Source organism: Ammospiza caudacuta, chromosome 26 (genome assembly GCF_027887145.1).
Source record: "Ammospiza caudacuta isolate bAmmCau1 chromosome 26, bAmmCau1.pri, whole genome shotgun sequence".
Lineage (NCBI taxonomy): Eukaryota > Metazoa > Chordata > Aves > Passeriformes > Passerellidae > Ammospiza > Ammospiza caudacuta.
This window is the reverse complement of record NC_080618.1, coordinates 7,289,950-7,302,421: the sequence shown is the minus strand read 5'-3', so window position 1 is coordinate 7,302,421 and position 12,472 is coordinate 7,289,950. Positions and strand designations below refer to the sequence as shown.

At 48.7% G+C, this 12,472-nt stretch overlaps 2 protein-coding genes across 2 annotated transcripts; both read right to left on the bottom strand.

Moving 5' to 3' along the window:
- Positions 1-4,487: 4,487 nt before the first annotated feature.
- On the bottom strand, positions 4,488-6,941 carry LOC131568168 (uncharacterized protein DDB_G0287625-like). Its single transcript, XM_058820089.1, has 6 exons — positions 6,896-6,941; positions 6,746-6,837; positions 6,116-6,268; positions 5,789-5,899; positions 5,129-5,270; positions 4,488-4,951 (listed from the first exon to the last, which is right to left on the bottom strand). The coding sequence occupies exons 1-6, from the start codon at positions 6,939-6,941 to the stop codon at positions 4,488-4,490; spliced, it is 1,008 nt and encodes a 335-aa protein (XP_058676072.1).
- Positions 6,942-6,980: 39 nt separating this feature from the next.
- Positions 6,981-9,417, bottom strand: LOC131568167 (gastrokine-1-like). Its single transcript, XM_058820088.1, has 6 exons — positions 9,413-9,417; positions 9,188-9,306; positions 8,917-9,019; positions 7,968-8,103; positions 7,649-7,759; positions 6,981-7,157 (listed from the first exon to the last, which is right to left on the bottom strand). Exons 1-6 carry the CDS (start codon positions 9,415-9,417, stop codon positions 6,981-6,983), a joined length of 651 nt encoding a protein of 216 aa, XP_058676071.1.
- Positions 9,418-12,472: the final 3,055 nt, after the last annotated feature.

Sequence of the window (12,472 nt, the reverse complement as noted above, 5' to 3'; positions counted from 1 at the left end):
TTGAAGGAAGACAGTGATGTCACCGAAGCTTCCAAAAAACCCTTGCTACAATGGAAGAAGTGCTGGCCCTGAGGTCATTCCCATTGGTTCCCCCACTCTTTTCTAAAGGACCCCGAATCAAAGCAGTGGCAGTGGGCAGAGGCCATAAGAATTCTTTTCATGGATTCAGTGAATCATTGCTGCATCTGCAGCTGTCATCTGCTGCCTTTACAGTTAGATTCCTACTAGAGCACTGGCCTGAGGAAATTGATGCTCAAGGGCCTAGATAGAAAGCTCTGCTCTCTCACTGCTCTCTTTCAGTGTCTGCACCTTCTCAAAAGCGGAGGTGCCTGGCAAGAAGGCCATCATGTTTGGCTTTGGGCAGAAGCTCAGGATGGGCACATTTGGTTCAAGAAATCTAAGGGTTAAGGTTTTCTCACCGGGAAATTGCCGTTCCAATTGCCGTTCCAGTTGCCATTCCAATTTCCATTGCCATTCCAATTGTTGTTCCAGTTGTTGTTGCCAATGCCATTCCAGTTGTTGTTCCATTGGCCATTGCCGTTCCACTGGTTGTTCCAGTTGTTGTTCCACTGGTTGTTCCAGTTGCCGTTCCACTGGTTGTTCCAGTTGTTGTTCCAGTTGCCATTCCACTGGTTGTCCCACTGGTTGTTCCACTGGTTGTTCCACTGGTTGGTCCAGTTGCCATTCCACTGGTTGTTCCAGTTGTTGTTCCACTGGTTGTTCCAGTTGCCGTTCCACTGGTTGTTCCAGTTGCCATTCCACTGGTTGTTCCACTGGTTGTTCCACTGGTTGTTCCAGTTGCCATTGCTACTGCAGTACTGCAGCTCTACAACTCTCAGGACATCCAGGGTAATGCATGATCCCAGATTCACCTGGGGGATTTGGAAATCTGGAAAAGAGAAAACCCCATGAGTTGATGCCTCCGACCTTGGCTGACGTGCTGCAGGAGGTCTCATTGGGTTTTGAGGTGGAAGAGCAGCATCTGTGCCTGAGTCACACCCCATGGAAAATAAGGCCAGGTCAGTAACACTCAGAATTGCCATGCTTGCACTCACTGTGAACTTCGTAAGCCATGTAGGTGGTGACTCCGCTGCACATAGCCGCAATCTCAGTTCCATAGGAATAGAGGTTGTTGACCAGTCCATTGGTGACAAAGGTGATCTTCTTGGTGTGTCTTCCAAACATGCCAATCAGGTTCTAAACATAGAAAAACAGCAGTCAGCAAGCTCATTGCTGGGGCCTGGTTCCTGCTAGGCCTATTCGGAGCTTGGGGAGGAGGCCTCTGGGCTTGTGTTTGATTCCCAACTGTTTGACTGCCAACTGGGACATCTTTTAATCCCCTGGGGGGGCCTGTGGGACCACTAGCAAGACTTGAAGATAGCTTCAAAGGCAGAGCTTTTTCTACAGGACTCAAGGTCTAGGGCACTTGAGGGGAAGGGGCAGCACAACAAAAGCTCTGAAGGGCTGTACAGAGAACAGGTGTGCCCAGCAAATTGCACAGCTCATCATCCTCCGGATAAGTGGGGGAGAGAATAATGCCAACCCGTTCTTTTGGCAAACCATTCCTACACTAAATTCCTAACCAGCATTACTGTTCAGTGAAAATCTGCCACTAGTGACTACTTGATCTTCTCCAGAAAGAAGAAGCACATGAAGAAATGGGTGAGTGATCTCTGGGGCCAGGAATCTGCTCCTCCTCCTCCTGAACCTTACCCTGCTCTCTTGTGCCAGGCGGGCCAGGTTATCAAAGCGGGGCATCTCGCTTCTGTTCATGATGGAAATGAAGCAGGCGTTCTGTTGCCTGACTTTGGTTGCAATGACACCCTGTAAAAGAAAAGTATTCCGCACTCACAATTCTGTTTTTTCTGATTGTTAAGGTTGGGATAAATTCATCATGGAAATCATAATGAATTCTGAGTGTTAGTGTCCCAAAATGTGGACTCCTAACACTCAGAATGAAGGAAGAATCGCCATCCCTGGGCCAGCTGTACCAGCAGCCAGACTCCTTAGATGCTTTGGAAGGAGCCCCCTCCGTGCCACTCACCGTGTTGTAGTTCCAGATGGTTTTCCAGGACCCGCTGATGTTCCTTTGCTCAATGACGGCCACACGCCATTGCCTGTTGATGGTCACAATTTGGGAGTGGCCACCAATGATGACCTGAGTGTGATTGAAGATGCCGCTGGGAATCTGCTGAGTCTGAAAAGCCAAGGGAAAGCAGAGGTTTTGCCTTTGAAGGAAGACAGTGACATACCCACATTTTCTGAAAAATCCCTGCTGCAATAGAAGAAGTGGTGCCTCCCTTGAGAGTGTCAGCACTGCACTCAGTTTTATCCAACGGACCCAGAATCAGGGCTGTGGCAGTGGGGAGAGACCAGAAGAATTCTTTTCATGGATTCAGTGAATCATTGCTGCATCTGAGAGCTGCCATCTGCTGCCTTTAGAGGCTGATGCATGCTAGAGCAATGGCCAGAGGAAATCCCCGCTCAAGGGCTTGCTTGGAAACTCCTGCTCACCCATTGCTCTTTCAAGGCATCTGAACCTTCAGGCAGGAAGCTCTCAATCAGGAGATGCCAGGCAAGAAGGGCATCAGGTCTGGCTTTGGGCAGCTGATCAGGTTTCCCCCATTTGGTTCAAGAAGGCTAAGGGCTAAGGTTTGCTCACCGGGAAATTGACACTGCCATTGCTATTGCAGTACTTCAGCTCGACAGCACTCAGGACATCCAGGGTAATGCAAGATCCCAGAGTCACCTGGGGTCCTCGGAAAGCTGGAAAAGAAAAGACAAAACCCCATGAGCTGATGCTTGACTGAAAACCTTGGCTGACCTTCTACAGGAGGGATTCTTTGCGTTTTGAGGTGGAAGAGCAGCATCTGTGCTTGAGTCACACCCCAAGGGAAAATAAGGCCAGGTCAGTAACACTCAGAATTGCCATGCTTGCACTCACTGTGAACTTCGTAAGCCATGTAGGTGGTGAGTCCGCTGCACATAGCCGTGATGTCTATTCCATAGGAGTTGAGGTTGCTGACCAATCCATTGGTGACAAAGGTGATCCTCTTGTTCGGTCTTCCAAAACCACCGATCAGGTTCTAAACATCAAAAACCAGCATTCAGCAAGCTCAGGGCTTGAGGCATGTTCCTCTGCAATGATGACTCAGGGCTGGGTCTTTGATTCCCAACTGCATTTCAGAAGGCCTTTAAATACCCTGGAGGGCTTGTGGGACCACCACCAAGCCTTGAAGGGCAGCTCTAAAGGCAGAGCTCATTCTAAGGGCATCAAGGTGAATGGAACTTGAGGGGAAATGGCAGCGCAAAGAATGCCTTTAAGGACTCCACAAAGAACGGGTTTGCCCAGCAACCTGGACAGCTCAACATCCTCTGGGAAAGTGGAGGAGGGAATAATGCAGCCCCTTTATTTTGGAAAAGCATTCCTACAACAAACTCCTAATCTGCATTACTTTTGAGAGAAAGGAAACTCTGCCACAAGACACAACCTGATCCTGCCCACAAAGAAGCAGCACATGAAGAAATAGCACAATGATTTCCAGGGCCAGGAACCTGCTGCTCCTTTGGAACCTTACCCTGCTCTCTTCTGCCAGACGGGCCAGGTTATCAAAGCGAGGCATCTCATTTCTGTTCATGATGGAAATGTAGCAGGCGTTCTGTTGCCTGACTTTGGTTGCAATGACACCCTGTAAAGAAAGGATTTAGCACTCAAAATTCAGATTCTTCCAAGTATTCATGTTGCATAATATCAGGGTGGAATCCATAATGAACCCTGAGTTCCACTGCCACACACTGTGGACTCCAAACGTTGTGGATAAAGGGAAAATCGCCATCTCTGGGCCAGCTGTACCAGCAGCCAGACTCCATGGATGCATTTTGCTCCATGCCACTCACAGTGTTGTAATTCCAGATGGTTTTCCAGGACCCGCTGAAGCTCCTTTGCTCAATGACAGCCACACGCCATTGCCTGTTGATGGTCACAATTTGGGAGTGGCCACCAATGATGACTTGAGTGTTGTTGAAGATGCCATTGGGAATCTGCTGAGACTAAAATGCCAAGAAACAAAAGATATTTTGCCTTTAAAAGAAGACAGTGATGTCACCGAAGCTTCCAAAAAACCCTTGCTACAATGGAAGAAGTGCTGGCCCTGAGGTCATTCCCATTGGTTCCCCCACTCTTTTCTAAAGGACCCCGAATCAAAGCAGTGGCAGTGGGCAGAGGCCATAAGAATTCTTTTCATGGATTCAGTGAATCATTGCTGCATCTGCAGCTGTCATCTGCTGCCTTTACAGTTAGATTCCTACTAGAGCACTGGCCTGAGGAAATTGATGCTCAAGGGCCTAGATGGAAAGCTCTGCTCTCTCACTGCTCTCTTTCAGTGTCTGCACCTTCTCAAAAGCGGAGGTGCCTGGCAAGAAGGCCATCATGTTTGGCTTTGGGCAGAAGCTCAGGATCGGCACATTTGGTTCAAGAAATCTAAGGGTTAAGGTTTTCTCACCGGGAAATTGCCGTTCCAATTGCCGTTCCAGTTGCCATTCCAATTGCCATTGCCATTCCAATTGTTGTTCCACTGGCCATTGCCATTCCACTGGTTGTTCCAGTTGTTGTTCCACTGGTTGTTCCAGTTGTTGTTCCACTGGTTGTTCCAGTTGCCATTCCACTGGTTGTTCCAGTTGCCATTCCACTGGTTGTTCCACTGGTTGTTCCACTGGTTGTCCCACTGGTTGGTCCAGTTGCCGTTCCACTGGTTGTTCCACTGGTTGTTCCAGTTGCCATTCCACTGGTTGTTCCAGTTGTTGTTCCAGTTGCCATTCCACTGGTTGTTCCAGTTGCCATTCCACTGGTTGTTCCACTGGTTGTTCCAGTTGCCATTGCTACTGCAGTACTGCAGCTCTACAACTCTCAGGACATCCAGGGTAATGCATGATCCCAGATTCACCTGGGGGCCTTGGAAAGCTGGAAAGGAGAAAACCCCATGAGCTGATGTAGAAAACCTTGACTGATGTTCTGCTGGAAGGTTTCTTTGGGTTTTGAGGTGGAAGAGCAGCATCTGTGCCTGAGTCACACCCCAAGGGAAAATAAGGCCAGGTCAGTAACACTCAGAATTGCCATGCTTGCACTCACTGTGAACTTCGTAAGCCATGTAGGTGGTGACTCCGCTGCACATCGCCGCAATCTCAGTTCCATAGGAGTAGAGGTTGTTGACCAGTCCATTGGTGACAAAGGTGATCTTCTTGGTGTGTCTTCCAAAAATGCCAATCAGGTTCTAAACATAGACAAACAGCAGTCAGCAAGCTCTTTGCTGGGGCCTGGTTCCTGCTAGGCCTATTCGGAGCTTGGGGAGGAGGACTCTGGGCTTGTGTTTGATTCCCAACTGTTTGACTGCCAACTGGGACATCTTTTAATCCCCTGGGAGGGCCTGTGGGACCACTAGCAAGCCTTGAAGATAGCTTCAAAGGCAGAGCTTGTTCTACAGGACTCAAGGTCTAGGGCACTTGAGGGGAAGGGGCAGCACAACAAAAGCTCTGAAGGGCTGTACAGAGAACAGGTGTGCCCAGCAAATTGCACAGCTCATCATCCTCCGGATAAGTGGGGGAGAGAATAATGCCAACCCGTTCTTTTGGCAAACCATTCCTACACTAAATTCTTAACCAGCATTACTGTTCAGTGAAAGGAAAGTCTGCCACTAGTGACTACTTGATCTTCTCCAGAAAGAAGAAGCACAGGAAGAAATGGGTGAGTGATCTCTGGGGCCAGGAATCTGCTCCTCCTCCTGAACCTTACCCTGCTCTCTTGTGCCAGGCGGGCCAGGTTATCAAAGCGGGGCATCTCGCTTCTGTTCATGATGGAAATGAAGCAGGCGTTCTGTTGCCTGACTTTGGTTGCAATGACACCCTGTAAAAGAAAAGTATTCAGCACTCACATTTCTGTTTTTTCTGTTAAGGTTGGGATAAATTCATCATGGAAATCATAATGAATTCTGAGTGTTAGTGTCCCAAAATGTGGACTCCTAACACTCAGAATGAAGGAAAAATCGCCATCCCTGGGCCAGCTGTACCAGCAGCCAGACTCCTTAGATGCTTTGGAAGGAGACCCCTCCGTGCCACTCACCGTGTTGTAGTTCCAGATGGTTTTCCAGGACCCGCTGATGTTCCTTTGCTCAATGACGGCCACACGCCATTGCCTGTTGATGGTCACAATTTGGGAGTGGCCACCAATGATGACCTGAGTGTGATTGAAGATGCCGCTGGGAATCTGCTGAGTCTGAAAAGCCAAGGGAAAGCAGAGGTTTTGCCTTTGAAGGAAGACTGTGATGTACCCACATTTTCTGAAAAATCCCTGCTGCAATAGAAGAAGTGGTGCCTCCCTTGGGAGTGCCAGCACTGCACTCAGTTTTATCCAACGGACCCAGAATCAAGGCTGTGGCAGTGGGGAGAGACCAGAAGAATTCTTTTCATGGATTTAGTGAATCATTGCTGCATCTGAGAGCTGCCATCTGCTGCCTTTAGAGGTTGATGCATGCTAGAGCACTGGCCAGAGGAAATCCCCGCTCAAGGGCTTGCTTGGAAACTCCTGCTCACCCATTGCTCTTTCAAGGCATCTGAACCTTCAGGCAGGAAGCTCTCAATCAGGAGATGCCAGGCAAGAAGGGCATCAGGTCTGGCTTTGGGCAGCTGATCAGGTTTCCCCCATTTGGTTTAAGAAGGCTAAGGGCTAAGGTTTGCTCACCGGGAAATTGACACTGCCATTGCTATTGCAGTACTTCAGCTCGACAGCACTCAGGACATCCAGGGTAATGCAAGATCCCAGAGTCACCTGGGGTCCTTGGAAAGCTGGAAAAGAAAAGACAAAACCCCATGAGCTGATGCTTGGCTGAAAACCTTGGCTGACCTTCTACAGGAGGGATTCTTTGCGTTTTGAGGTGGATGAGCAGCATCTGTGCCTGAGTCACACCCCAAGGAAAAATAAGGCCAGGTCAGTAACACTCAGAATTGCCATGCTTGCACTCACTGGTAACTTCATAAGCCATGTAGGTGGTGAGTCCGCTGCACATAGCCGTGATGTCTATTCCATAGGAGTTGAGGTTGCTGACCAATCCATTGGTGACAAAGGTGATCCTCTTGTTCGGTCTTCCAAAACCACCGATCAGGTTCTAAACATCAAAAACCAGCATTCAGCAAGCTCAGGGCTTGAGGCATGTTCCTCTGCAATGATGACTCAGGGCTGGGTCTTTGATTCCCAACTGCATTTCAGAAGGCCTTTAAATACCCTGGAGAGCCTGTGGGACCACCACCAAGCCTTGAAGGGCAGCTCTAAAGGCAGAGCTCATTCTAAGGGCATCAAGGTGAATGGAACTTGAGGGGAAGTGGCAGCGCAAAGAATGCCTTTAAGGACTCCACAAAGAACGGGTTTGCCCAGCAACCTGGACAGCTCAACATCCTCTGGGAAAGTGGGGGGGGAATAATGCAGCCCCTTTATTTTGGAAAAGCATTCCTACAACAAACTCCTAATCTGCATTACTTTTGAGAGAAAGGAAACTCTGCCACAAGACACAACCTGATCCTGCCCACAAAGAAGCAGCACATGAAGAAATAGCACAATGATTTCCAGGGCCAGGAACCTGCTGCTCCTTTGGAACCTTACCCTGCTCTCTTCTGCCAGACGGGCCAGGTTATCAAAGCGAGGCATCTCATTTCTGTTCATGATGGAAATGTAGCAGGCGTTCTGTTGCCTGACTTTGGTTGCAATGACACCCTGTAAAGAAAGGATTTAGCACTCAAAATTCAGATTCTTCCAAGTATTCATGTTGCATAATATCAGGGTGGAATCCATAATGAACCCTGAGTTCCACTGCCACACACTGTGGACTCCAAACGTTGTGGATAAAGGGAAAATCGCCATCTCTGGGCCAGCTGTACCAGCAGCCAGACTCCATGGGTGCATTTTGCTCCGTGCCACTCACCGTGTTGTAGTTCCAGATGGTTTTCCAGGACCCGCTGAAGCTCCTTTGCTCAATGACAGCCACACGCCATTGCCTGTTGATGGTCACAATTTGGGAGTGGCCAGCAATGATGACCTGAGTGTGATTGAAGATGCCGCTGGGAATCTGCTGAGACTAAAAACCAAAGGGAAAAAAAGATATTTTGCCTTTGAAGGAAGACAGTGATGTCATCGAATTTTCCAAAAAACCCTTGCTACAATGGGAGGATTGCCGGCCCTCAGGTAATGCCAATCACTTTTCTCCATGTTTTCCAAAATACCCAGAATCAAAGCAGTGGCAGTGGGCAGAGGCCATAAGAATTCTTTTCATGGATTCAGTGAATCATTGCTGCATCTGCAGCTGTCATCTGCTGCCTTTAGAGTTTGATTCCTACTAGTGCAGTGGTATGAGGAAATCCATGCTCAAGGACCTGAATGGAAAGCTCTGCTCTCTCATTGATCTCTTTCAGCATCTTCATCCTCTCAAATGAGGAGATGCCTGGCAAGAACGGCATTAGGATTGGCTTTGGGCAGCAGCTCAGGATCCCCCCGATTGGTTCAAGAAAGCTAAGGGCTAAGGTTTTCTCACCGGGAAATTGCCGTTCCAGTTGCCATTCCAGTTGCCATTCCAGTTGTTGTTCCACTGATTGTTCCAGTTGTTGTTCCAGTTGCCATTCCACTGGTTGTTCCAGTTGCCATTCCAGCTGTTGTTCCACTGGTTGCCATTCCACTGGTTGGTCCAGTTGTTCCAGTTGCCATTCCACTGGTTGTTCCACTGGTTGTTCCACTGGTTGTTCCACTGGTTGTTCCAGTTGCCGTTCCACTGGTTGTTCCAGTTGCCATTCCAACTGTTGTTCCAGTTGCCATTCCACTGGTTGGTCCAGTTGTTGTTCCAGTTGCCATTCCACTGGTTGTTCCACTGGTTGTTCCACTGGTTGTTCCAGTTGCCATTGCTACTGCAGTACTGCAGCTCTACAACTCTCAGGACATCCAGGGTAATGCATGATCCCAGATTCACCTGGGGGCCTTGGAAAGCTGGAAAAGACAAAATCCCATGGGCTGGTGCCTAAGACCTTGGCTGACGTTCTGCAGGGGGGTTTCTTTGGGTTTTGGTGTGGAAGAGTAGCATCTGTGCCTGAGTCACACCCCAAGGGAAAATAAGGCCAGGTCAGTAACACTCAGAATTGCCATGCTTGCACTCACTGTGAACTTCGTAAGCCATGTAGGTGGTGACTCCGCTGCACATAGCCATGATGTCTGCTCCATAGGAGTAGAGGTTGCTGACCAATCCATTGGTGACAAAGGTAATCCTCTTGTTAGGCCTTCCAAAACCACCAATCAGGTTCTAAAAAACAATAACTATCTTTCAGCAAGCTCAATGCCAGGATCTGGTTCTTGCTTGTTCTGTTCCTAGCAGTGGGATGATACCTCATGGCTGGGTGTTTGGGTCTAATTTTTTTTTTTAGGGACATCTTTTAATTCCCTGGGGGGCCTGTGGGACCCCTGTCAAGCCTTGAAGGCAGCTCCAAAGGCAGATGGTTCTAAGGCCATCAAAGTGCAGGTAGCCTGAGAGGAGTGGCAGCACAAGGAAATCACTGATGTGGAGAAGAGGCGTGTGGCCACTCTGTGGAGCCAGAGCTCCTTCCAAGGCATGTGCCCTGTTATTTCCCTTGCCCCTCTTGGGCACCCAGGCTGTAAAATGGAAAGCCAGCATGAGTAGTCTTATCCTGCAGCCCATTCTAACCTGGAACCACAGAGGGCAGCAGCAAGTTTGGGCAGATACATTTCCTGTCAGACTATTTTCAAATGGTGCTTAGGGCCCCTCACTGAGAACTCTGTGTGCTCAAGTAGGACACTTCTTTCTGAAAGCCCCCTGTGAGCTTCATTTCAAATCCTTTCTCCTTTCCTCCTGGAGTGCTTTGTTGCCCAGTCCAAGGCATTGCCTGCTTTCTGGCACTTTCCTCTGAGACCCTTGGTTCCCTCTGCCCTCTCAGCTAGAGCCAGAGGCCTCCTGTTGTGGCTCATCCCATGAATGTGAGAGAAAACCTGAGGAATGGGGAGATGTTCTCTCACGCCGCAATTAAAAAGGGAGTCTGGCCGTGAGCAGCTACAAGGCTAAGTTCTGAGATGACCCATGGATATTGGTAGTGAAAAGTCCATGAAGGACTTTGGGATCCTGCCTTGGCAATAGGATTAACGCCCTTGAAGGGCTCCTCAGAGCAAGGGTTTGCCCAGCAAGCTGCACAGCTCAGTATCCTCAGAGAGAGTGGAGCTGGGTGAGGGAATAACACAGTCCCTTTCTTTTGGAAAAGCATTCCTACAATTAATTCCTAATCAGCATTACTGTTGATAGAAAGAAAACTATACCCCTGGAGACAACCTGTTCATGTCCAGAAAGAAAGAGCTCATGAAGAAATGGACCAATGCTCTCTGGGGCCAGACCCTGCTACTCCTTTGGAACCTTACCCTGCTCTCTTCTGCCAGACGGGCCAGGTTATCAAAGCGGGGCATCTCATTTCTGTTCATGGTGGAAATGTAGCAGATGTTCTGTTGCGTGACTTTGGTTGCAATGACACCCTGTGAAATGAAAATAATTTAGCGCTCAAAATTCTGTATCTTCCTGCAGTTTACACTCGATAAAGTCAGGATGGAAAGCATAACAAATTCTGAGAGTTTCTACCCTGCATTGTGGACTCCAAACATTCAGAATAAAGAAACAATTGCCATCCATGGGCCAGTTTAACAAGCAGGCAGTCTCCTTGGATGTATTGAAACAAGCCCCATCCTTGCCACTCACCGTGTTGTAGTTCCAGATGGTTTTCCAGGACCCGCTGATGTTCCTTTGCTCAATGATTGCCACACGCCATTGCCTGTTGATGGTCACAATTTGGGAGTGGCCACCAATGATGACCTGAGTGTGATTGAAGATGCTGCCTTGAGTGTTGTTGAAGATGCCACCTGGAATCTGCTGAGACTAAAAAGCCAAGAGAAAGAAAGAAGACATTTCATTTTTGAAGGGAGAGTGATGTCCCCAAAGCTTCTGAAAAATCCCTGCTTCAGTGGAAGAAGTGCAACCCCTTGGGAAGTGCCAGCCCTGGGCTCAGTCTTTTCTAATGGACCCAGAATCAAGGCTGTGGCAGTGGGCAGAGACCATAAGAATTCCTTTCATGGATTCAGTGAATCATTGCTGCATCTGACGGCTGCCATCTGCTGCCTTTAGAGGTTGATGCATGCTAGAGCAATGGCTAGAGGAAATCCACACTCAAGGGCTTGCTTGGAAACCACTGCTCACCCATTGCTCTCTTTCAGCATCTGCACCCTCAAGCAGGAACCTCTCAAGAGAGGAGATTCCAGGCAAGAAGGGCATCAGGGTTGGCTTTGGGCTGCAGCTCAGAATCTCCCCCATTTTCTTAATGACAAATAAGGGCTAAGGTTTTCTCACCTGTCCATTGCCATTCCAATTTCCATTCCAATTGCCAGTGATATTCCAATTGCCATTCCAGTTGCCATTGCCATTCAAATTGCCATTCCAATTACCATTCCAATTGCCGTTGCCAATGCCATTCCAGTTGCCATTGCTATTGCAGTACCTCAGATCCACAGCTCTCAAGACATTGAGGGTAATGCAGGATCCCAGATTTGCTTGGAGTCCTTGGAATACAAGAAAGCATGAAACAAAACCCCATGAGCTCATTCTAATGACCTTGGCTGCCCTTCTACAGGAGGGTGGTGGTGTTGCTCAGAGCACACACAGGTATGAAGAATTTCTGCTCTGGGAATGTTTGATCTGTATGAGGGACAGATTCTCTTGGAATCCCCAAAGAGCACTGGCTCTGTGGCTCAGCCAGGAATGCTCACCAAGACCTGCTCTTGAACACCCTTAGGGATTTCCTGTGCAGAAATTGGGGCTCTATTGCACTTTGTTCTGAGAGTCCCAATGGCTGGGCATTGCATGGTGAGGCTGCTGCCAATCCATGGGCCCAGTCACATGGGCTGTGACATTCTGGAAGAATCCTACCATGTGTAGTTCATTAAACTCTGGGGAATGGGATCATTGCCCCAGGGGAAAAATTACAGAGGAGGAAAACCACTTGGTTTAGTGTTGTGAAGCACAAGGGTTTGCCAGCTGCCTGGGTCAACTGATTAGCAAGCTCTGACCTGAAGGACAATGGTTCCTAGAATAACCCTTCTTCCTGACTGCGTATTACAGGGAAGCTGAGGTGTGGGCCAAAACACTTATTAAGCTTCCCAGAAAGGCAAAGTAATGTTTTGGTTTGTGTCATTTATGGGGGCTGTGACCCTGCACTGTTCCAGTCTCGATCTGCCAAGGTGCCAAACCCTTTGTGCAACTGCTGAAGCCCTTGGTTTCTGTCTGCCCCAAAGTGGAAGAGCAGCATCTGTGCCTGAGTCATGCCCCAGGAGACAAAAAGGCCAGGTCAGTAACACTCAGTATTACCATGAATTCACTCACCATGAACTTCATAAGCC